The following is a 23,043-nucleotide window of genomic DNA, read 5'->3' as shown; positions in this document are numbered from 1 at the left end:
TTCAATTCTGACAACGAATTCGGGTTCAGCGACCAAAAATCCGTAAGAATTGACCTGTTTCCTCCGTTGTACATCCCGTTTTTGTTTCTTTGGGGCTGTGTTATTAATTAAAAATCAAAAACCATTAGACCTATTATAACAAAATTTGACAGAGAACTTGTCCTTATTATAAGGAATGATTCGAGGAAAAATGAACGAAATCGATTACGAACCACGCCCACTTTTATATAAAAGATTTTTAAAGGGGTCGTTGACAAATAAAATAAGCTATATCTTTGCAAAAAAGAGCTGTCTATCAATTATATATCTTTCGTTATGTGGAATTTTAACAAGAAATGGGAAAAAATTTAAATTTTTTAAATTGGGCGTGGCGCCGCCCCTTTGATAACGAAGCAATTTTCTGTTTCGGGAGCCATAACTCGAAGAAAAATTACCGGACCGTTATAAGATTTAGTCCATATATTTTCCTTATAGCAGGAAATATTTCTAGTAGTAGTAGATTAAGACACGCCCATTTTTATATAAATGATGTTTAAAAGGGTCTTATACTAAACTAATATATATAGCGAAAAATAGTTTTGTATCAATGATATTTCACTTACCAAGTTTTATTGGAACAGGAAATTGAGGGAATGAATGGGCGGTTCCGCGCATGGTAGAAAGTGTTTTGCCTTGTCCCCATTTAAGGCAAGACGCACCAATTTGCTTTTATCTATTCGAGAGAACTCAAAACTTACGGTGCGGTTGTTAAAGCCAATAATATCAGTATTATAAGAATATGGCATTAATTAGGGTTAAGTTCTGCTGAAGAATTATCTACTCCAGCGCTATGGTTAAGAAATCGCACGACAGAGAGCTGCTTTGCCTGAAACCTTGTTCGGTTTTGAATGGCGCAAAGAGGTCCTTTCCAATGCTTACTAAGCAAGTGGTGTTGCTCAACATCATTTGACACAACATTTTGCAGGGAACCTAAGCTCAGACATAGCAGCGTACAAGTAACTATTTTTTGCGCTGGTAAAAGCTATTTTGAAGTCGACAAGGGGATGGTGAGTGTCGACACACTTATCGCGAATCTTCTCCAAGATCTGGCAAGTAGTAGAAATCTGAAAATCTGGTCGAAAGTAGATTTACTAGATCTGTAGACGCAATTATAAGGTCCAATCAGTACATTGACATTGGGCTTCAGTTTTTCGCACAATGTGGTAGACAAAACCTTAAACGCGATATTAAGCAGTCTGAATCCGCGGCTACTGGTGCGGTTTGCAGCATCGCCTTTCTTGTAAATTGGGCAGAGCACACTTAAGTTATAATCACGGGGCAAGCGCTCGTTCGGCCATATTTTGAATAAGAGTTGATGCATTCTCTTAACCAACTCTTCGCATCCGTGTTTGAACAGTGCGGCGGGTAATGTTTCATTAGCTGTAGCTTTGTGATTTTTTATCCGGGATATTGCCGAGTGCCGGAACGTGTTCTTGGGCTCGTATTCTCCATCGCTAGTTAACAATGAGGAGAAGTTGCTAACACCTATATATTGTACCAGGCTCTAAAATTTAGATTTTTGCTTGTGAGCAACAAGAAAATGCCCAAAATTAATATAATTTTCCGAGCGGCAAACAAAAATAAAAAAACAAGTAAGGACGGGACTGTCTTCGGCTGTGCCGAAGACTTCATACCTTTCATGAATGGGGCTGAACAATAATCTTATCCTGTTCGTGATCTCCAAATAATCGGATGTATCAGATAAGAAATATATATGCGTTCATACCTAAACGATTTTTAAGATAAATATAAAATAAAAAATGGCAAAAAACCCCCTTATCTGAACGATCGGTTGTATGGGATATATATTATATATAGCTCCAATCGAAATGATTTTTCATTAAATCTTCTATGATATATTAGAATATATATCACCAAGTTTCACGTTTTTATATTGGAAACTAAGGGAGAAATGGCCAAAAATCTTTCTATCTGAACGATCGGTTGTATGGGATATATACTATATAGCTCCGATCAAAGTGATTTTTTCAGGATATCTTCTATGATATATTAGAATATATATCACCGAGTTTTACGTTTATACTTTTTAAATTGCGGCAGGAATGACCAAAATCGTCTTATCTGAACGATCGGTTGTATGGGAGATATATATATACATGGGAGTTATAGTGGTCCGATCCTACCGGATCCGACAAGTGTCTACTATAATACAAAAATACATCCTTCTGTCAAATTTCATTGAGATATCTCAAAATTTGAGGGACTAGTTTGCGTTCAAACAGACAGAGGGACAGGCGCAGCGACGGACAGACGGACATAGCTATACCAACTCAGTTCGTCGCCCTGATCAATTCGGTGTACTTAGTGACGAGTCTATCTTCTATATTTCTCAACGTTACAAACATCGGAACAAAGTTAATATACCATTTCATGTTCATGAAAGGTATAATAAAAATAAATTACTAAAAAACGATTTTCATTATTAAAATTTTATCTTTTACGATGCCTACATAACATACTGAGCCTGACCACATATGCTCCAAAGTTTGGCATATTCTTGAAGAATTTTTATAGTAAGTTGTGCATATACTAATAGTTTGTGACACCTCAAATTATGGTTACGCCTCTGCATTGGAAAATATATACTCTTGCTAAAATGTGCGCATTCCTATATATGCATAAAGTTAAGCCGTCATCTTCAAGGATGTACTCAAATAAGCTCACTTGACTCAAAAGATACCTTTCGTTGTTATTTTCTGTATATGGAGGCACTTATGATGCCAACTTCTTACACCCACACAATTAGAATCTAAAGAAAACCCATGATTATATAAGCAAGAAATTATGAGTTCTGTTCAGATCAAACATTATATACCTTTGTGCAAGCTATTTTAACATATAATTCACGTAATTCATGACTATTTCAGTAGCTTTCCGTAAATGCAATTGGGTTTACGCAATTTAGACTAAGTTTTTTTCTTTCCAAAAGTGACAAAGGGTTTATTTAAAATCGGTTGGTAACTACAAAAATTATTGTCATATGAGTCTGCAACGGATGATTCTAAATTTATGGTCGAATTATGTATAAGGCAACGAGTCTATTTTTCTCGTGTGGAACAAAATTCCTATCATATAAAAGCATTCGTTCACTTCAGTAAAAGACAGAAAACCTGAATGCCTTTCAGCATATTTTGGTATTATATACCGGTGACTGTGATTGTGACTGCGACGCAAAGTGTCACGATGTCATACATAATCTGACGCTTAAACAGCAATGGGCCAAGTAAACTTTTCTCAGTCGTAAACATGAAAATTAGAATCGCAACGGCACAGCGTATCTTGACGAAAAATAATTTGATGGCCCGTGGCTAGAAAAAAACCATCCTCTCAAGACGAAAAAACGGCCCGCATGCTAAGCTGGTATTACGAGGACGTAGATTGGATATGGAACGAACGGCTACGATTCATATTCTCTTATGAGGGCAAAAAAATGGTAATCAGCAAAGGGTTGCGATGCGTAGTAAGTCCCAAAAATACAGGAAAATTGAGTCACAACTGCGTTAAGGTTACTGTTAAAGATTCTCCGTATGTAATCGCGTGGTATGCGTTAAAAACCTTGGGAGTTACTTAGCCTATATTGGCTGCATTCAAGACGGCCTTTCACTAAGTATAGGGGGGCTAATCGAGCACAGTATTCTGAGCGTTGTTGTAAATTCATATTTTTGTATTTTTGGGGCTAACCACGCATTACAAGTCGAAATTGAATATATTTGTTTTGCGCTAATCATAGGATATTACTCGTGCTCATTCGTTCTGAGACCAGTTTCTTTTTTGCAGTACCAGCTTAGCGGGGGACGGTTTTTTGTGGTCAGAAGCTGGTTTTATTTTAGCCAAAAACCTAACTAATTGTTTTACCTCAAGTGACGGTGAACCAATGAGATAATCGTTTTCGTGTTAATACTATCGTTTATTTCCGCAGAAGTTTCTGGAGCAGCTTTAAATTTTTTTTCAGAAGAGCAATCGTTACGATATTCCTATCAACGCGTTCAATGGAATTTCGTGGTCGTTTACTTCGATAAGGCTGGGACTAGGTCAGCTTTTCAATATATTTCTTCTAGAACTTCCTTGGGGATAACTTATTGTAATGTACTTCGCCTACGATTTCTACATTTTGCGTGATTTGTCCTTTGCAGACAATTATGCTCATTTTCTCTTCAAGGATAAAACTTTTAGTTTTATAATATATATATATTAGGCCGGGTCGATTTGTGGGGAGGCAAAAAAATTGCCCATTGCTCTGTGAAAATCATATTCTAGGGATCAAAATAAGAAACTTTGCCGAAGGAACCATACCTCTAAAACGAATTTTTACGTCCCCCCTTTGAGTCGTAAGGGCAAATTTTGAAAAATCCCACTTTGAAATGCCTATGTTTTTTTTTTTTTGGAGTTTATTTTTCTCTTTAGAAATTTATTTAGTCAGAACATATGTAAGTGAAAAAATGAATTTAACTTAGTAATAGAAAAGAAATTAAAAAAATTATTAGAAGTTAGCGTTTTTACAACCCCCTTTTAAAACCAAGGCATCACTGTGATGCATTTGCATATCGTAAACATAGTCGTTTTAGAGGTATGGTTCCTTCGGCAAAGTTTCTTATTTTGATCCCTAGAATACGATTTTCACAAAGCAATGAGCTATTTTTAAATCGACCCGCCCTAATATATATATATATAGTTGCTTTAACGAAAACTGCTGGGGACGTCCTAACTTTCTCTCCTTAAGATGCCACCCAATCAGTTAAGGAACTATCTATACAATAACCAAAAAGTTTCATTTCATAGATATAGTGACAATTGAAACGTCGCAATAGGGAATCAATTTTCGTCGGCTTTTTTTTTTTTACAGTAAGTGGATATCATCCCGAGAGAAACTGAAACTAAGGCTACAGCCAACCAAGTTATAAGTTCGCACGAGTTCAAGGATACGAAAACAACTGGTTTTTCCTTTAACTCACGGTTTTGGCGTCGTGCTAGGAAAATCTTGTATGCTGTCATTCTTAGATTTTCGAGATCTACGATAAAAATGGTATGATTTTCCAGCTATTTTTTTTCACTATTGTAGCGATTTTTTAGTGCAATTCCTCTTATTTTCAACCTTCTGATAATGTTCGAATCACTAAACTGCTGAATAAATAACTCCACTATTCAATAATGCAAAATGGCCTTTATTAAAGTACTTCACAATTAAAACTTATACTTCGCAACTGATTGCTTAAATGAAACTGATTGTCGCGCCTCTACTGTTGCTGCTTTTATACTGTGCGATTTCCTCGTTTACATATTTCTAGGCACTTCCATTTCCAGAACTTAGTTAGTTATCAGCTATAAAATTACTCAGCTGTAACTACAGATGCATGATTTTATAGCTTCTCAAAAACCCCATGCGCTTGCATGTGTGATCGACACTTGCACAACCATTGCATACTTTGTGGAATATCTCAGATTTATGCATGTGATTTTCCGTTGCTTCTCCGCTGTGTGTACGTACATATGTGTAGACATAATGATTGAATTATTGATGTGCATACAAGTCACTGCTTAGCATCGGCTTAGAGATGATAATACCCCTTAGTGTTGCTAGTATTCGTCACACTGCCCTACGCCTAAGTCTGATCGCCCGATCAGACAAATCTCTCGATCTAAACGCTGCCAGCATCTCCAAATGTACCACTCCTCTACTTCGTGGTTTCCCAATGTTTTGTATGCGGTAGATGGTATCACTGATCTTCTTCACAACTTTGTACGGGCCTTCCCAACTGCACCGAAATTTGGATGGAACACCTTTCTGCCGGTGATGGTTGTATAAGAGTACCCCATCTACCTCCAAGAAACCTTCCGAATTATTGTTCTCATCGTACCTCCGTTTCATCTTACTACTCATTATCCTTGATCGTTCCCTAGCACTCTGTTGTTTGGCGAATGAACTACACTGTAGAGCTTGCTCTTGACGGATTGGCTACACCTAATCAGTATCGTTCCGACGTTTCCCAACAATAGTGCGCGCTGGCTTGAAACCACCTTTGCATTCTTTCTGGAAAATTCTTTCAGTCGTTTTAGTGCGTTCATTAGGGTTTTTCAATGCCAGTGTTTTTCTCGCAGCTACCTTTGGTTTTGATTTGTTTGGCCCATTCGTTCCATCAACCCTTGCCCGATCTGCTGCCTTTAACTTTTGTGGTTTTTGTCGAATCTCTTTCACCAGCACTCGATTACTGCTGAACCCTTTTTCCAAACTGAAGTTACTGATTCTCATAGCGCATAATCTTTCTCGGCATATCGATCCTGATGTCATGGTCAACTAAGAAGTCCACTCCCAATATGACTTCATCAACGATCTCCGCCACAACGAATTTGTATAGAACCATGACATTCCCAATTAAGACTTCATAGATCTTTTCTCCCTGGATTTGGTTTTAACCGCCAGTGACCGTACGCAATCTTGCTCCAGGTAATGGCTTTTCTCTCCTGTTGACCAAGTCAGATCGAATTAAGGAATGAGATGCGCCCGCATCTACGGTCAGTACACGTTCTTTGCCATCCACATTCCCTCTGACGGTAAGACTGCTCGATTTTCTACCAATTTGCGACAAAGATATCACAGGACATTCAATAGCTGGAGCTAGCTCTCGATCTCTACATCTTACTTGCTCTTGTCCATCCCCTCCAGCTTTGTTATTAAGACCACCCATGCTGTTGAAATCACTAGGATCAAGATCGCAATGACGTGCAATGTGACCGGGCTTCCCGCATTTGAAGCATCTCTTCACTCCGCTTTTGCGATCCTTTCAGCGCCTGCAATATTGTGTTCATCCAGCATGGCCTTTCCACCTCCACACGACATGCTTTGGACCCTGGCTAACACAGAAGCGATGCTGTTTCCTGAATCAGAGCATGTGATACCGTTTCTGTGAATGTAGGTTTTGGGTTTGCGTATGTTGCTCGCTCCGTTTCGATATCCCGTATTCCATAAATAAACCTCTGGATTTTTACCCTTTCGGTATATTCTACGGGTGCGTCCGCATTCGCTAAATGTGCCAGCCTTTCAACATCCGATGCAAACTCTTGCAATGTTTCACCAGGCCTCTGGAAGCGGTTCAGTAACTCCATTTTGTATGCACATAATTGTTTGTGCGATATCAAAAATTAAGTTTATTGATTAATGTTTTGTAATTTACATGAATATAGATATAAATTTAATAAAATAAAATAAATGTATTGAAGGCGTGGTGTATGACACGTTCGTTGTCCAAGTATTAACTTTCTTCTTCTCCTTTCGTTTATGTATCCATCTGTTTGACAGTTGGGGTAGCGTTGCCAGTTGGTGTGGTATTGGCAAAGTTGCCGTCGCTCACAATTTGTTATATCTGTTTCCTATGCTCGGTTTCGTATCGTCTCTCCAGAGCGCCGATCAATGCTTCATAACAGTTCCGTTCGCCCTCTGGAATGGTTTGTAAGATCTCAGCTGCAGGCCCTTTCAATGCCAAGAACAGTGCAGCAACTTCATCTTCAGCATTCCAGTTGTTCACTGCTGCGGTCTTCTCAAATTGTAGCTTAAAGACCTGGAAAGGAACAGAACCGTCAAAGGATGGTGTTTTTACCTTTTGATTACTCGCTGAAACTGCTGGGCGATTCAGCAGCAACTCCTGTATACGATCTTTCAAAGCATCCTTCTCGGCCTCCATTTTAACTTGTCGTTCACTTAAAGCCTCCAGCTGCGATGAGACTTTTGTTTCCTGTGCCTCCAGGCTTCGTTGATATACGCTCTTCCTTTGCTTCGAGTAGGAATGTTTTGAGCGCCTCATGCTCTTTTAATTGTTCTGCAATTTGTGACGCCATGTATGTTTTCTGTTCATCCAATTGTGCTTCAATCTGCGATGCGATGCGTGTCTCCTGCGATTCCAGTTGGGATGACATTTGTGACGACATTTCTGAAATGCGCGGCCCCTGTTCTTCCATCCTGGATGTTAAACGTGTCTCATGCGATTCTAGTTGTTTTTCCATCTTGGATGTTACTGTCGACGTTTGTGCAGATATTGCAGCTAATACTGTGTTCAAGTCTGTGTTCGCCATTGTCTGCGGTGTTTCGTTTTTCTCCTCAATTTTTGTTGTTGTCTCGTCGCCATCAAGATTAAAGACATACTCTTCCACGTTAATTCCCTCTAATTCCATTGCCTTTCGTAGTCTTGCCTGAAGTTCGAGTTTATTGCCAGTTGTATTCAATCCACGGGTCTCCAACTCCTTCTTCAATTGCTGGATCTTCAATTCACTCCACTTTGCCATGTCCTTGCTGCACTCGAAATCTTCGGACTTTATTCAACAATTCCTCTTCTGACACCAATTGTAACGATTTTTTAGTGCAGTTTTTCTTATTTGCAACCTTCTGCTGACGTTCGAATCACTATACTGTTGAATAAATAACTCCACTATTCAATAATGCAGAATGGCCTTCATTAAAGTACTTCACAATTAACACTTATACTTTGCAACTGGTTGCTTAAACGAGACTGATTATCGCGCCTCTACTGTTGCTGCTTTTATACTGTGCGATTTCTTCGTTCACATATTTCTAGGCGTTTCCATTTCCAGAACTTACTAGTTAGTTATCAGCTATAAAATTACTCAGCTGCAACTACAGATGCATGATTTTATACCTTCTCTCAAATCCCATGCGCTTGTGTGTGTGAGCGACACTTGCACAACCATTGCACACTTTCGGGAGTATCTCAGATTTATGCATGTGTTTGTGCTTTGCTTCTCCTCTGCGTGTGCGTACATTTGTGTAGACATAATGATTGAATTATTGATGTGCATATAAATCACTGCTTAGCATCGGCTTAGAGATGATAGTACGCCTTAGTGTTGCTAGTATTCGTCACACTATGTAACTCTTGCCAAGAAATGCTCATCAAAGGTTTCGCTGTTGGGTCATGTAATGCAACGGACGAAGACGCTCCGCCTAAGAAAGTATTTCTTTCGACATGGCAATTTAAGCAGAGGAAAGTGGAGACCTCCACTGAGTGTAGAACAGCAGGCGGAGGAAATATTTTCCAACTCCGTTGGTGCTCCTAATTGGCGCAGTTAACGCGAAACTGAGATATCTTACGTGATTTGCTGTGAAACGGCCGAATCGCGGTTATGCTCTTTCTTACTGGTGATAATGGCCCGAATAAAGGATGCTGGAGATTTTTGGCTACAATGAAATATCGGCTTAGCGATTGATTAAAATATATTCTGCTAAGATATCGAAAGTAATTTTGCTCTCCGCACAAAGCAATTACAATTATGCCATAAAAGCTTACAAACAACTATATTCATTAATTCCTCAAATTTTTATCTTTCGTTACAGTGGTCGTCGTTAATCAGCAAATGCGCTCCACAACTAACCTGCTCATCATTAATTTAGCAATTTCGGATATACTCTTTGTTATCTTCTGTGTGCCGTTCACCGCCACCGATTATGTGTTGCCCGAATGGCCTTTCGGTAATATATGGTGTAAATTTGTCCAATACATGATTGTGGTTACTTGCCACGGCAGCGTTTACACCTTAGTGTTGATGTCTTTGGATCGTTTCTTGGCTGTTGTACATCCGGTGACGAGCATGTCTTTGCGCACCGAACGTAATGCAATGCTGTGAGTAAAAATTAAAAGCACTTGAATAACTAAAATGAAATAACAATGTCGATAGTTATGTTGATAAAAATAACGGTGCAAAGCAAGACAATTCAAATGAAGGAAAGAAAAAGAAGAAAAAAAGAAATGAAAAGAAAGGAAAGGATAGGAAATAAAAGAGCAGGAAAAAAATCTAGTGAAGAAGAAAGTTTGGAAATAAATTTTGTATCGAAGTATTAACGGTTTGTTATCTATCGGTTAGTTATAGGAGTGTTATGTATAAGTGAAGTATCCATTTGTTATAAATAAACTATCGATATCAAATCTTATCAACAGTAACAAAAGATATTGGTAAGTTATCGGTATACTCCCGAAAAGTTATTGTAGTATTACGAAAAGTTATTGATAAATCATGTAAAATTGGCGATATGTTACCAAAGCGCTTCAGATTTGTTATAAAAAAGTTATCGGTAACTTAACGTGAACGAAAGTTATCGACTATTCATCGATTTTTAATCGAAATGTTCGCGATTACTTTCAACAAATTTTATATGCGATATCAAAAATTTATTAATTTTTTCCAGAGTGTTACCACTTTGTTACCCGAGTGTTATCGATTTATTACCGACTGCTCATAGATCTGTTTTGAAACAAATACCGATAGTAGTTCACTCCTAAATCGATGACTCATCTAGAACCCGGCTAAAACAAGCTAATAAAAAACCAATAGCAAAACGATATTTCGATGACAATAATTCGTTTTTTTACAGATAAAAATTCGTCTGTGGCCGCCGTGGTGTGATGGTAGCGTGATCCGCCTACCACACTGAAGATCCTGGGTTCATGCCCCGGGCAAAGCAACATCAAGCAAGGTTTTTCAGTCGCCCATCGGCAGTGTTTGGCAGGCACTCCGAGTGTATTTCTGCCATAAAAATCTCTCGGTGAAAATTCATCTGCCTTGCAGATGCCTTTCGGAGTCGGCATAAAACAAGTAGTTCGGGTCCCGCAAATTTGTAGGAAGAATTTAAAAGAACACATCGCAACTTTGAAGAGAAGCTCGGCTTAAAATCTCTTCGGAGGTTATCGCGCCTTACATTTATTTATTTTTTAAGAAGTTCTTCTCAGAGAGCTGGAAGTTATTTGTGTCTAGTAAAATTGACTCTATTGTGGCTTAACTTCAACTTCTGGGAGCGCTCAGGTAACTTAAGAACACTAGTCATACCAAATCGCTGGGTTAGTTCCATAATAATACCTTTTGCTGAACGTGCCAGATCTATAACCAGGAAAGGATCATCAACTTCGATAACACTCCCCAAAAACTTCGGGCTGTGTCATTATCGCTACAACAATAATTCCATTATTTGGTACCCGTGGAGGGATATTGATCTACAGACATTCCTTATTGTACCCTGACTAATATTGGAGAGGCTGCGCTTGTCTCTATTTATATTTGTGAAAAAAAAATATTTTAAAGAGACAAACTATCGACTCTTTTGAATATATCTAACTTCCTTACAGTCAAGATATATTAACAGCAACAAAGCGCAGCAACCTGGGCACATGAAATTGGAGGGATCAGTTAGAAAGCGATAATAACGGAGCGCGACTTTGTAAGTCTTACTGAAGTTTAAGTTCAGCGCCGATAATGGCGGCTGGCCAAAATGATCCAATACCGGTTTGTGTATCGATCACCAGTCAGCGCTTAGCGATTCCCACAATAATGTTGGAGATATCGGACCTTCCATAGATATTTTCATGAAACTTTTCGTGTTCAAAACGCTTTAATGTACTAGGTTTTACAACCAACTTTAAGCTTTAAGAGCCATGTTTCGTGATGTACATTGAAGTTCATAAAAGTTATGCGAATATCGCTCCAGGGAAGCGCACTAATATCAGTATCATAACCTCGATGCAATCTTACGCCATGAGAAAAACAAATCTTTGACTTTTATATCCTTTTTACTTTTTAGATATTTTCTTAGTTTTTGGCTTTAAGAATACATTCAGGATTTATTATTGGTTCATTACAGCTTCGATATGATGTTCTTAACCAGAAAACGATTTTGGTCGATGCGTCATAAGTCAAACAGGCTGACTATCCTTGTTTCGTGATTTCTAACGAAAATTGGTACCATCAATTGAACTCAAGTCTTCCTTTACCCGTTTCTTCCAACTAAGTGGAGGTCTGCTTACAAAAAGAAATATTTTCCAGGCCGGATCCTCTTTTTCAATCGCATAACATGACCTTATCGGCTAGGCATTTTGGGCTTTCATTCGCTTCTATAAGTTCACATCTGCAATAGTTTTAAATCTTACAATATATATGCCCTAGACATTACGGGGAGAACCGCAAATCTTTTGGTGAGCATTTTCATCGAATACTAAAGCAACCTTCTCAAATGTGATCAATTTGCTATTCACGATTCTGATCCATACAGAATGGGCATGAAGAGAGACTCAGAGAATGTGATTTATTTACGAAGTGAGATGGGATTCCTATTGCCAAGATTCACTATTTCATTTGTAACCTAAAATTTTACTCTTAATAGTCATCAAATATATGGACGGACATTTTCCACTTTCACCTCACTCTAAAGTTCGTGCATTTGCACATATGAGTACCTTTGTTTTACCAAATTCATTATATTCAAAACTTAAACAATGTAGTTTTTAAATGTTCAGGTCTTCAAACCGTTGATTCCCTGTTTCAGCTCACACAAAGAAATATTTTTTGTTAGCCAAATTTTAATTTTCAATCTTTACTTTCACTATCATTTTAGTGCAATTATTTTCGCTTGGATACTCATCGTAACGACAGCCATTCCTGTGGCGTTATCACATTCTGTTCAACTCTACCATTTCAAAGGTCGCAAATATACGGCGTGCGTCTTCTCATCACATGAGGAGAGATGGAATCTAGCTGCATTTCAGGTACTTTGTAATTTTTTTTTTTAATTTGATGTATATAACAACATCGAAAGGAAAATGGCACAACGGCGAGACAGATTTGTCTCCATATCAAATTTAACGAGTTTTGTGAAAATATGTTCAGTACTTGATTAGGTGGCGGGATACACTTTTAAAGCATCAATCTTCTAAGAACTGTTTTTATACTCAGTTGAGCAGAGCTCACAGAGTATATTAAGTTTGATTGGATAACGGTTGGTTGTACAGGTATAAAGGAATCGAGATAGATATAGACTTCCATATATCAAAATCATCAGGATCGAAAGAAAATTTGCCATGTCCGTCCGTCTGTCCGTTAACACGATAACTTGAGTAAATTTTGAAGTATCTTGATGAAATTTGGTATGTAGGTTCCTGAGCACTCATCTCAGATCGCTATTTAAAATGAACGATATCGGACTATAACCACGCCCACTTTTTCGATATCGAAAATTTCGAAAAACCGAAAAAGTGCGATAATTCATTACCAAAGACGGATAAAGCGATGAAACTTGGTGGGTGAGTTGAACTTATGACGCAGAATAGAAAGTTAGTAAAATTTTGGACAATGGGCGTGGCACCGCCCACTTTTAAAGAATGTAATTTAAAAGTTTTGCAAGCTGTAATTTCGCAGTCGTTGGATATATCATGATGTAATTTAGCAGGAACGTTACTCCTATTACTATATGTATGCCTAATAAAAATTAGCAACATCAAAGAACGACCACGCCCACTTTAAAAAAAAAAAAATTTTTCAAGTCAAATTTAAAAAAAAAATTGAATATTTTTACAGTATATAAGTAAATTATGTCAAGATTTAACTCCAGTAATTATATGGTGCAACAAAATACAAAAATAAAAGAAAATTTCAAAATGGGCGTGGCTCCGCCCTTTTTGATTTAATTTGTCTAGGATAATTTTATTGCCATAAGTCGAACAAAAATTTACCAATCCTTGTGAAATTTGGTAAAGGCTTAGATTCTAGGACGATAACTTATTTCTGTTGAAAAGAGCGAAATCGGTTGAAGCCACGCCCAGTTTTTATACACAGCCGACCGTCTGTCCTTCCGCTCGGCCTTTAACACGATAACTTGAGCAAAAATCGATGTATCTTCACTAAACTCAGTTCACGTACTTATCTGAACTCACTTTGTATTGGTATAAAAAATGGCCGAAATCCGACTATTACCACGGCCACTTTTTCGATATCAAAAATTACGAAAAATTAAAAAAATGCCATAATTCTATACCAAATACGAAACAAGGGATGAAACATGGTAATTGGATTGGTTTATTGACGTAAAATATAAATTTAGAAAAAAACTTTGTAAAATGGGTGTGACACGTACCATATTAAGTAGAAGAAAATGAAAAGTTCTGCAGGGCAAAATAAAACAGCCCTTGAAATCTTGGCAGGAATACTGTTCGTGGTATTACATATATAAATAAATTAGCGGTGTCCTACAGATGATATTCTGGGTCACCCTGGTCCACATTTTGGTCGATATTTGGAAAACGCCTTCACATATACAACTACCACCACTCCCTTTTAAAACCCTCATTAAGACCTTTCATTTGATACCCATATCGCACAAACACATTCTAGAGTCACCCCTGGTCCACCTTTATGGCGATATCTCGAAAAGGCGTACACCTATAGAACTAAGGCCCACCGCCTTTTAAAATTACTCATTAGCATCTTTCATTTGGCGCCCATATCGTACAAACAAAGTATAGAGTTACCCCTGGTCCACCTTCATGGCGATATCTGGAAAAGGCGTCCACCTATAGAAATAAGCCCCACGCCCTTTTAAAATACTCATTAACACCTTTGGCTTGATACCCATATTGTACAAACGCATTCTAGAGTCATCCTGGTCCATCCTTATGGCGATATCTCGAAAAGGCGTCCACCTATAGAACTAAGGCACACTCCCTTTTAAAATACTCATTAACCCCTTTCATTTGATACCCATATCGTACAAACAAATTCTAGGGTCACCCCTGGTCCACCTTTATGGCGATATCTGGAAAAGGCGTCCACCTATAGAACTAGGACCCACGCCCTTTTAAAATACTCATTACAATCTTTCATTCGATACCCATATCGTACAAACAAATTCTAGAGTAAGCCCTGGTCGACCTTTATGGCGATATCCCTAAATGGCGTCCACCTATAGAACTATGGCCCACTCCGTCATAAAATACTCTTTAATACCTTTAATTTGACACACATGTTATAAAAACACATTCCAGGGTTACCCTCGGTTCATTTTCCTACATGGTTATTTTCCCTTATGTTGTCACCATAGCTCTTAACTGAGTATGTAATGTTCGGTTACACCCGAACTTAGCCTTCCTTAATTCTTTTTTCTCAAGTTAGGTTAGGTTAAACAAGCTGGTCCATGAAGAACTCACATAGACTGAATGAGTCCGTAGCATCACCAGAAGTTTGTTTAATGAGCAAGCTGAAAACTTCTATCAAAAACCAGGACCTAAATTGTAAAATAACTCTGCTTTTTAACTTTCGGGGACCTATACCACTTACTGCTTCTAGATCTGACAGTTGTATCACTCCTAATGGCTGGAGTCTTTGCCTGGAAAGCGCAAGTCACGATCACAAAACGTGCTCGATCGTTTCCTTCTCCAACCCACACTTCCTACATTCGCTATAACTGACCAGTTCTGTCTTTTTAATCATAGGAGTAACTTTGAAAGTCTGAGGTTGAGGATGTCTAATTGGGACGTCTACGAAGCAAGCTTCGAGGGATGCAGGCTTTTTGGCCCTGGTACTAATTTAAAATCCCTGTCCCAATACTTTCCAGATATTTGATATAATTTTAGACGTTGTGCTATGCGAGATTATTGCCTTAATTGTTGGTTGGCTGCAGTTTAAGTTTTTTCCTCCAGTGTTTATACTGCTTTGGTTGCGATTACCATTTCCGCCTGAAGATAGCTAGAGTGATCTGGCAGCTTGTAGTATATGTTTAGTTGCGGATTATCACAGCATACCGCACACGCTGCTGTTTCCAATACCGTAGGTGTAGACGTGTTACGCCTCGTCCACCTTTTAGGCAACTTGCGCAAACCACCCACGTCCATTGTGTCTCTAACAGCTCCTTTGATGCGCAGATGCGGAATTAGGTACTCTTTTCGTCCTTTAATTGATCACACTTTACTACTATGACCGTTTGGTCTGCGCTTGAGCTGCGCCGAGGCACTGAACTTCATTGCAGTTGTTAACGCTATACTCTTTGCCACTTTATGTACACATCTTTCAGAATCTGAGAAAGATTTGAGCTGAAATGGTTTTAAGCTATTGGGCTTGTAGTCTTTCGTACCGGACACCAAGCCCGGCACTACCCGCCCCTTCATCGAATTGTAAATGCTGTCAGCTGGTACTCCTGAATCATATTACGATGGAAAGTATTGTAACGAATTTACTGCAATTCCTCTTATTTGCAAACTTCTGCTAACGTTCGTATCGCTAAACTGTTGAATAAATAACTCCAATATTTAATAATGCAAAATGGCCTTTATTAAAGTACTTCACAATAACACTGATACTTTACAACCAATAGCTTGCTTAAATCAAACTAATTGTCGCGCCTCTACTGTTGCTGCCTTTTATACTTTGTGATTTCCTCGTTGCATCTTCTAGGGGCTTCCAGCATTTACTTAGTTACTGCTATAAAATTATAACTACAGATGCACGTGTATAGCTTCTCATATGCGCGTGTATTTGTGAGCGACACTTCCACAATTATAATTGCATACTTCTGGGAGCATCTCAGATAAGATATCTGCATGTATTTGTGCGTCTCTTCTCCGTTGCGTGTACGTACATATGTGTAGACATAATGATTGATCTATTGATGTGCATACAAGTCACTGCTGAGCATCGCTTAGCTTAAGGGGTATTTAGCGTTACTAATATTCGTAACAATATGTATCCAAAAGCACCTCAAGGGACTCCTCACTATTACATGACCATTCTCCATTCTCTTAACTAGTCCCTGAACTCTTGCTATGACTTTTTTCAACCGCGCTCTTATGATGGAACACTCAATGTCTGGACAGATATTATTTCATTAGAATCACTTCGCCCTGAAAATTTCACGCTTGTAGATTCTCAGCACATCCCTATTCTCATCCCGGCACTCTTCGTTTTCCTCAGCCTTTTTCAGCTTAAACGTTTCCTCGATCACCTCTTCTAAGAAAGCTAAGCTCCCTGTTTCACCGCGGTGCCTTTGCTTTTCCTCTGAGTTTGCTTATAGGGCGCTCTGATATACGCAGTCATAAGCGTCTTCATTAGGAAATCATTGGACTTCTACAGTTCCTCCACATATTACCTCTTTGAGTTGTCCAAGTTTTTACATCTTTATGGAATTTTGTCTATTTCTTTGACATAGGATTTATAGAGGTTCCTTTTTCCCTACCCTCTTTAAGGGGTTGATGTAGCTGATATACGCATCGACGGAGATGGGTGGCCTAACAAGAACCATGAAATCCTAAATTGATATATCACGTTCAAAGCTATATGTAATATCAAGAAAAGTGCTGGATGTTGGACCAACATATCAGGGACACTTCCCCTGTGGGCTGTCTGCAAATTAGTTCATTGGATGTAACAGGAATTCACTTTTGGTGGTGGTGCTCCCGCAGTATGGTTCAAATAGCAGGATACGGGGATAAATTCCTGCTTTTTCTTCTGCTAGGCGGCCACCACTGCGAGGTTCTCAGTAGTGCAGAAAAAATTGGGGGAAGGTACTACTCAAATATAGCCCAATTCATGCGTGCGAGCGCCTAAGCCACTCAGCTTCATAGTCGAGTTATCGTCAGTGGCAAGCTATCTGTCCCAACAATGGCTTAAGATCCTATAATGGGAAAGAAAGATATGTATGTTTGCGGTGGTGTCAAGTTTGGAGCAACTGTCAAACCGGATACGAACTAGAAAGATGCATATTTTCCGGCAGATGCAGTTTTTGTATGTTATTTGACAGATATTGCATAAAATACCTGCCTAGAAAAGCTGATTCATATCAATGGCGAGAAGAATGGACGATCAAAAGTGTATTAAGTTAATAGTGAATAAAGGCGAATCTTATAAACATATCTGTAAAATCGATTTACACAATAAAATATGGACTTGTCGTGTGTTTCCATAAAAAGCAGACATACCAAATCATTCAATTCGGTATAATTTTAGGATCATTTCGGGATTATTTAAGGTACCGTTTCCGTACTTTTCGTTATTTCTACACCAAAGTATCTCAAAACATGTTTTAAAAGAAGTTCAGTAAGAATTCGATGCTGACAAGACGAGATCCCAAAAAGTTCCGAAAATAGTCTGAGGGGATGGGAAGCCCGCACAGCCCACTTTTCATAGTACCTAGACCTCAATTTTTATGATCTAGATACCAAATACTATTGGTCTATCTCAAACTGACTCAAATCTGAGAAAAAAATTTTAAGAAGATAGTATATAAAAACAAGTAAGGGAGGCTAATTTCGGGTGTAACCGACCATTACATACTCAATTGAGAGCTATGGTGACAACATAGGGGAAAATTACCATGTAGGAATATGAACCAAGGGTAACCCTGGAATGTGTTTCTATGACACGTGTATCAAATGAAAGGTATTAAAGAGTATTTTATGAGGGAGTGGGCCATAGTTCTATAGGTGGATTCCATTTAGGGATATCGACATAAAGGTGGACCAGGGCTGACTCTAGAATTTGTTTGTACGATATGGGTATCAAGTGAAAGGTTTTAATTAGTATTTTAAAAGGGCGTGGGGCCTAGTTCTATAGGTGGACGCCTTTTCGAGATATCGCCATAAAGGTGGACCAGGGGTGAATCTAGAATGTGTTTGTGCGATATGGGTATCAAATGAAAGGTCTTAATGAGGGATTTAAAAGGGAGTGGTGGTAGTTGTATATGTGAAGGCGTTTTCCAAATATCGACCAAAATGTGGACCAGGGTGACCCAGAACATCATCTGTCGGATACCGCTAATTTATTTATATATGTAATACCACGAACAGTATTCCTGCCAATATTCCAAGGGCTTTTGATTTCACCCTGCAGAGCTTTTCATTTTCTTCTACTTAATATGGTAGGTGTCACACCCATTTTACAAAGTTTTTTTCTAAATTTATATTTTACGTCAATAAACCAATCCAATTACCATGTTTCATCCCTTTTTCGTATTTGGTGTAGAATTAAGGCATTGTCTAAGCTTTGGGCAATTGAGGGCGAGCAGTTTAATAAGAGTTATAAATGAGTAATTTTATGTGCTTGTAAGCGTATGAGTCGTGGCACAGTGGCTGACGTACCCGACCAAACGCCCGGGGTTGCGGGTTCAACTCCCACCAAGCATTCCTTTTTTTTAATTTATAAATTATTATTATTAATGGACTGTATTGAGTTTATGGGGTTTTTGATTTAATGTATTCCATTTATTGAGTTGGGTAGTTTTAGTGTTATTGGTGTATTTAAGTCATGGGAGGATGCATAGCATCAGTACACCTCTATTTATTTATTTGTGTTTATTTTAAGGGATTCAGTTTATTAAGTTGGGTGGTTTTAGTGTTATTGGTGTGTTTAAGTCATGGGAGGATGCATAGCATCAGTACACCTTTGATTTATTTAATGTGGGGGCGAGCACTGGGGGGCTCTGAGGCTTCGCTCTACTGAGCCACCTCATCCTCTATTTGAAGAACCCTTTAAAATGTGATATGTAGTCGAGCACGGGACGGCTCTGAGGTATTGGCACCCCATTTTCTACAAGAAAAACCTCTATTTATTTAATTTGGGGCGAGAGTTGGGCACTCTGAGGTTTCGCTCTAATGAGCCACCTCATCTTCTATTTGAAGAACCCCTTCAAAGTGTGATATGGAGGCGAACACTGGGCTCTGATGTATTAGCACACCATCCGAAGAACCTCGCTTTTAATTAAAAAACTCAAACTATGTCTTTAGAATATTTCACTAACCAGTTGAGAATTACAAGCACACTCAATGGCTACTGAAACAAACGAACGAAAAATGTTCATAGTTTAAGTCGCTTAAACAGGCATTTTTTTCATTTTTCGTAATTTTTGATATCGAAAAAGTGGGCGTGGTCATAGGTGGATTCCGGCAATTTTTTATACCAATACAAAGTGAGTTCAGATAAGAACGTGAACTGAGTTTAGTAAAGATGCACCGATTTTTGCTCAAGTTATCGTGTTAGTGGCCGAGCGGAAGGACGGTCGACTGTGTACAAAAACTGGGCGTGGCTTCAACCGATTTCGCTCTTTTTCACAGAAATAAGTTTATCGTCCTAGAATCTAAGCCCTTACCAAATTTCACAAGGATTGGTAAATTTTTGTTCGCCTTATGGCATTATAGTTATCCTAGACAAATTAAATTAAAAAGGGCGGAGCCACGCCCATTTTGAAATTTTCTTTTATTTTAGTATTTTGTTGCACCATATCATTACTGGAGTTGAATGTTGACATAATTTACTTATATACTGTAAAAATATTAAATTTTTTTTTTAAATTTGACTTGAACATTTTTTTTTTTTTTAAAGTGGGCGTGGTCGTTCTCTGATGTTGCTAATTTTTATTAGGCATACATATAGTAATAGGAGTAACGTTCCTGCTAAATTACATCATGATATATCCAACGACTGCGAAATTACAGCTTGCAAAACTTTTAAATTACATTCTTTTAAAAGAGAACGGTGCCAAGCCCATTGTCCAAAATTTTACTAACTTTCTATTCTGCGTCATAAGTTCAACTCACCCACCAAGTTTCATCGCTTTATCCGTCTTTGGTAAAGAATTATTGCACTTCTCGGTTTTTCGAAATTTTCGATATCGAAAAAGTGGGCGTGGTTATAGTCCGATATCGTTCATTTTAAATAGCAAGCTGAGTGCTCAGGAACCTACATACCAAATTTCATCAAGATACCGCAAAATTTACTCAAGTTATCGTGTTAACGGACAGACGAACGGACGGACGGACGGACATGGCTCAATCAAATTTTGTTTTCGATCCTGATGATTTTGATATATAGAAGTCTATATCTATCTCGATTCCTTTATACCTGTACAACCAACCGTTATCCAATCAAAGTTAATATACTCTGTGAGCTCTGCTCAACTGAGTATAATAATATGCCTACTTTAGCTTACTAACTTATTTACTTAACTTTTAGAAAATTGATGATGTGATGGTAGCAAAAATCCTGGATTCACGCCCTGGGCAAAGCAACATCAAACATTTTAGAATCAAGTTTTTTCAATTAGAAGAAATTTTTTCTAAGCGGGGTCGCTCCTTGGCAGTGTTTGGCAAGCACTCCCAGTGTATTTCCGCCATGAAAAGTTTCTCAGTGAAAACTCATCTACTTTACAGATGCCCTTCGGAGTCGGCATAAAACAAGCAGGCCCAATCCCGGTAATTTGTAGGAAAAATTTAAAGGAGCACGACGCAAATTGGAAGAGAAGGTCGGCCTTAATCTCTTCGGAGGTTATCGCGCCTCACATTTATTTATTTTTTTATCAATTTAAAAAAACTACTGTGATAAAATACGTTCTAACGATATGCATTTTTTTTAGGAAAAATTTGAAAATTTTGATGCTATAAAAGTGATAAAAATTTTGACGAGATTTCAGAAAAGAGTATAAAATTTTTTAAGCTCACAATTGATGGAATAGAAATAAATTTACTAATTTTGATGAATTTAGTAACTATTGAATTTATCGATAAGAAGTTTTTTCGAACCCTGTTTGTAAGAACATCTCCCATAAAAGATTTTAAATTAATTAATTTTGTTTGCTTTGTGTAATACTGTCGGGCTAATTTACCTATTGCGTTATGAAAATTATGTTACCGAATTTGCTAAGCTTACCAGATGCAGATGTGATTAAACGTGAAACAGTCATAAGTTTCATAGCATAAACAGTTTAACAAAAAAAAAAAACAAGTAAGGAAGGTTAAGTTCGGGTGTAACCGAACATACTCAGTTGAGAGCTATGGTGACAACATAAGGGAAAATAACCATGTAGGAAAATGAACCGGGGTAACCCTGGAATGTGTTTGTATGACATATGTATCAAATGGAAGGTATTAAAGAATATTTTATGAGGGAGTGGGCCATAGTTCTATAGGTGGACGCCATTTAGGGATATCGCCATAAAGATGGACCAGGGCTGACTCTAGAATTTGTTTGTAAGATATGGGTATTAAATGAAAGGTGTTAATGAGTATTTTAAAAGCGCGGGGCGCGGGTGGACGCCTTTTCGAGATATGGCCATAAAGATGGACCAGGGATGACCCTAGAATTTGTTTGTACGATATGAGTATCAAATGAAAGGGGTTAATGAGTATTTTAAAAGAGATTGGGCCTTAGTTCTATACGTGGACGCCTTTTCGAGATATCGCCATAAAGGTGGACCAGAGGTGATTCTAGGGTGCGTTTGTACAATATGGGTATCAAATGAAAGGTGTTAGTGAGTCGTTTTAAAAGGTGTGGGCTTTAGTTCTATAGGTGGTCACCTTTTCGAGATATCGCCATAAAGGTGGACCAGGCGTGATTCTAGGGTGCGTTTGTACAATATGGGTATCAAATGAAAGGTGTTAATGAGTCGTTTTAAAAGGAGTGGGCCTTAGTTCTATAGGTGGTCTCCTTTTCGAGATATCGCCATAAAGGTGGACCAGGGGTGACTCTAGAATATGTTTGTACGATATGGGTATCAACTGAAAGGTGTTAATGAGTATTTTAAAAGCGCGCGGGGCTTAGTTCTCAAACTATGTCTTTAGAATATTTCACTAACCAGTTGAGAATTACAAGCACACTCAATGGCTACTGAAACAAACGAACGAAAAATGTTCATAGTTTAAGTCGCTTAAACAGGCATTTTTTTCATTTTTCGAAATTTTCAATATCGAAAAAGTGGGCGTGGTCATAGTCGGATTTCGGCCATTTTTTACACCAATACAAAGTGAGATCATATAAGTACGTGAACTGAGTTTAGTGAAGATATATCAATTTTTGCTCAAGTTGTGGTGTTAACGGCCAAGCGGAAGGACAGAAGGTCGACTATGTATAAAAACTGGGCGTGGCTTTAACCGATTTCGACCTTTTTCACAGAAATAAGTTATCGTCCTAGAATCTAATCCCCTACCAAATTTCACAAGGATTGGTAAATTTTTGTTCGACTTATGGCATTAAAAGTATCCCAGACAAATTAAATGAAAAAAGCTGGGCCACGTCCATTTTGAAATTTTCTTTTATTTTTGTATTTTGTTGCACCATATCAATACTGGAGTTGAATGTTGACATAATTTACTTATATACTGTAAAGATATTAAATTTTTTGTTAAAATTTGACTTAAAGAAATTTTTTTTTTCAAAGTGGGCGTGGTCGTTCTCCGATTT

General features: G+C 38.1%; 1 protein-coding gene across 2 annotated transcripts in view; it reads left to right on the top strand.

Moving 5' to 3' along the window:
* LOC137250524 (allatostatin-A receptor-like) overlaps positions 1 to 23,043 on the top strand; it is a 239,612-nt gene that overhangs the window by 131,079 nt on the left and 85,490 nt on the right. For both annotated transcript variants that reach the window (XM_067783480.1, XM_067783481.1), the window contains exons 3-4: positions 9,401 to 9,686; positions 12,446 to 12,596. In XM_067783480.1, the coding sequence (XP_067639581.1) occupies positions 9,401 to 9,686; positions 12,446 to 12,596 (437 nt within the window). The remainder of the gene's footprint in view (positions 1 to 9,400; positions 9,687 to 12,445; positions 12,597 to 23,043) is intronic.

Source organism: Eurosta solidaginis, chromosome 4 (assembly GCF_040869045.1).
Source record: "Eurosta solidaginis isolate ZX-2024a chromosome 4, ASM4086904v1, whole genome shotgun sequence".
Classification (NCBI taxonomy): domain Eukaryota; kingdom Metazoa; phylum Arthropoda; class Insecta; order Diptera; family Tephritidae; genus Eurosta; species Eurosta solidaginis.
Note: the sequence above shows the minus strand (reverse complement) of the source record. Positions and strands in the feature narration are given on the sequence as shown.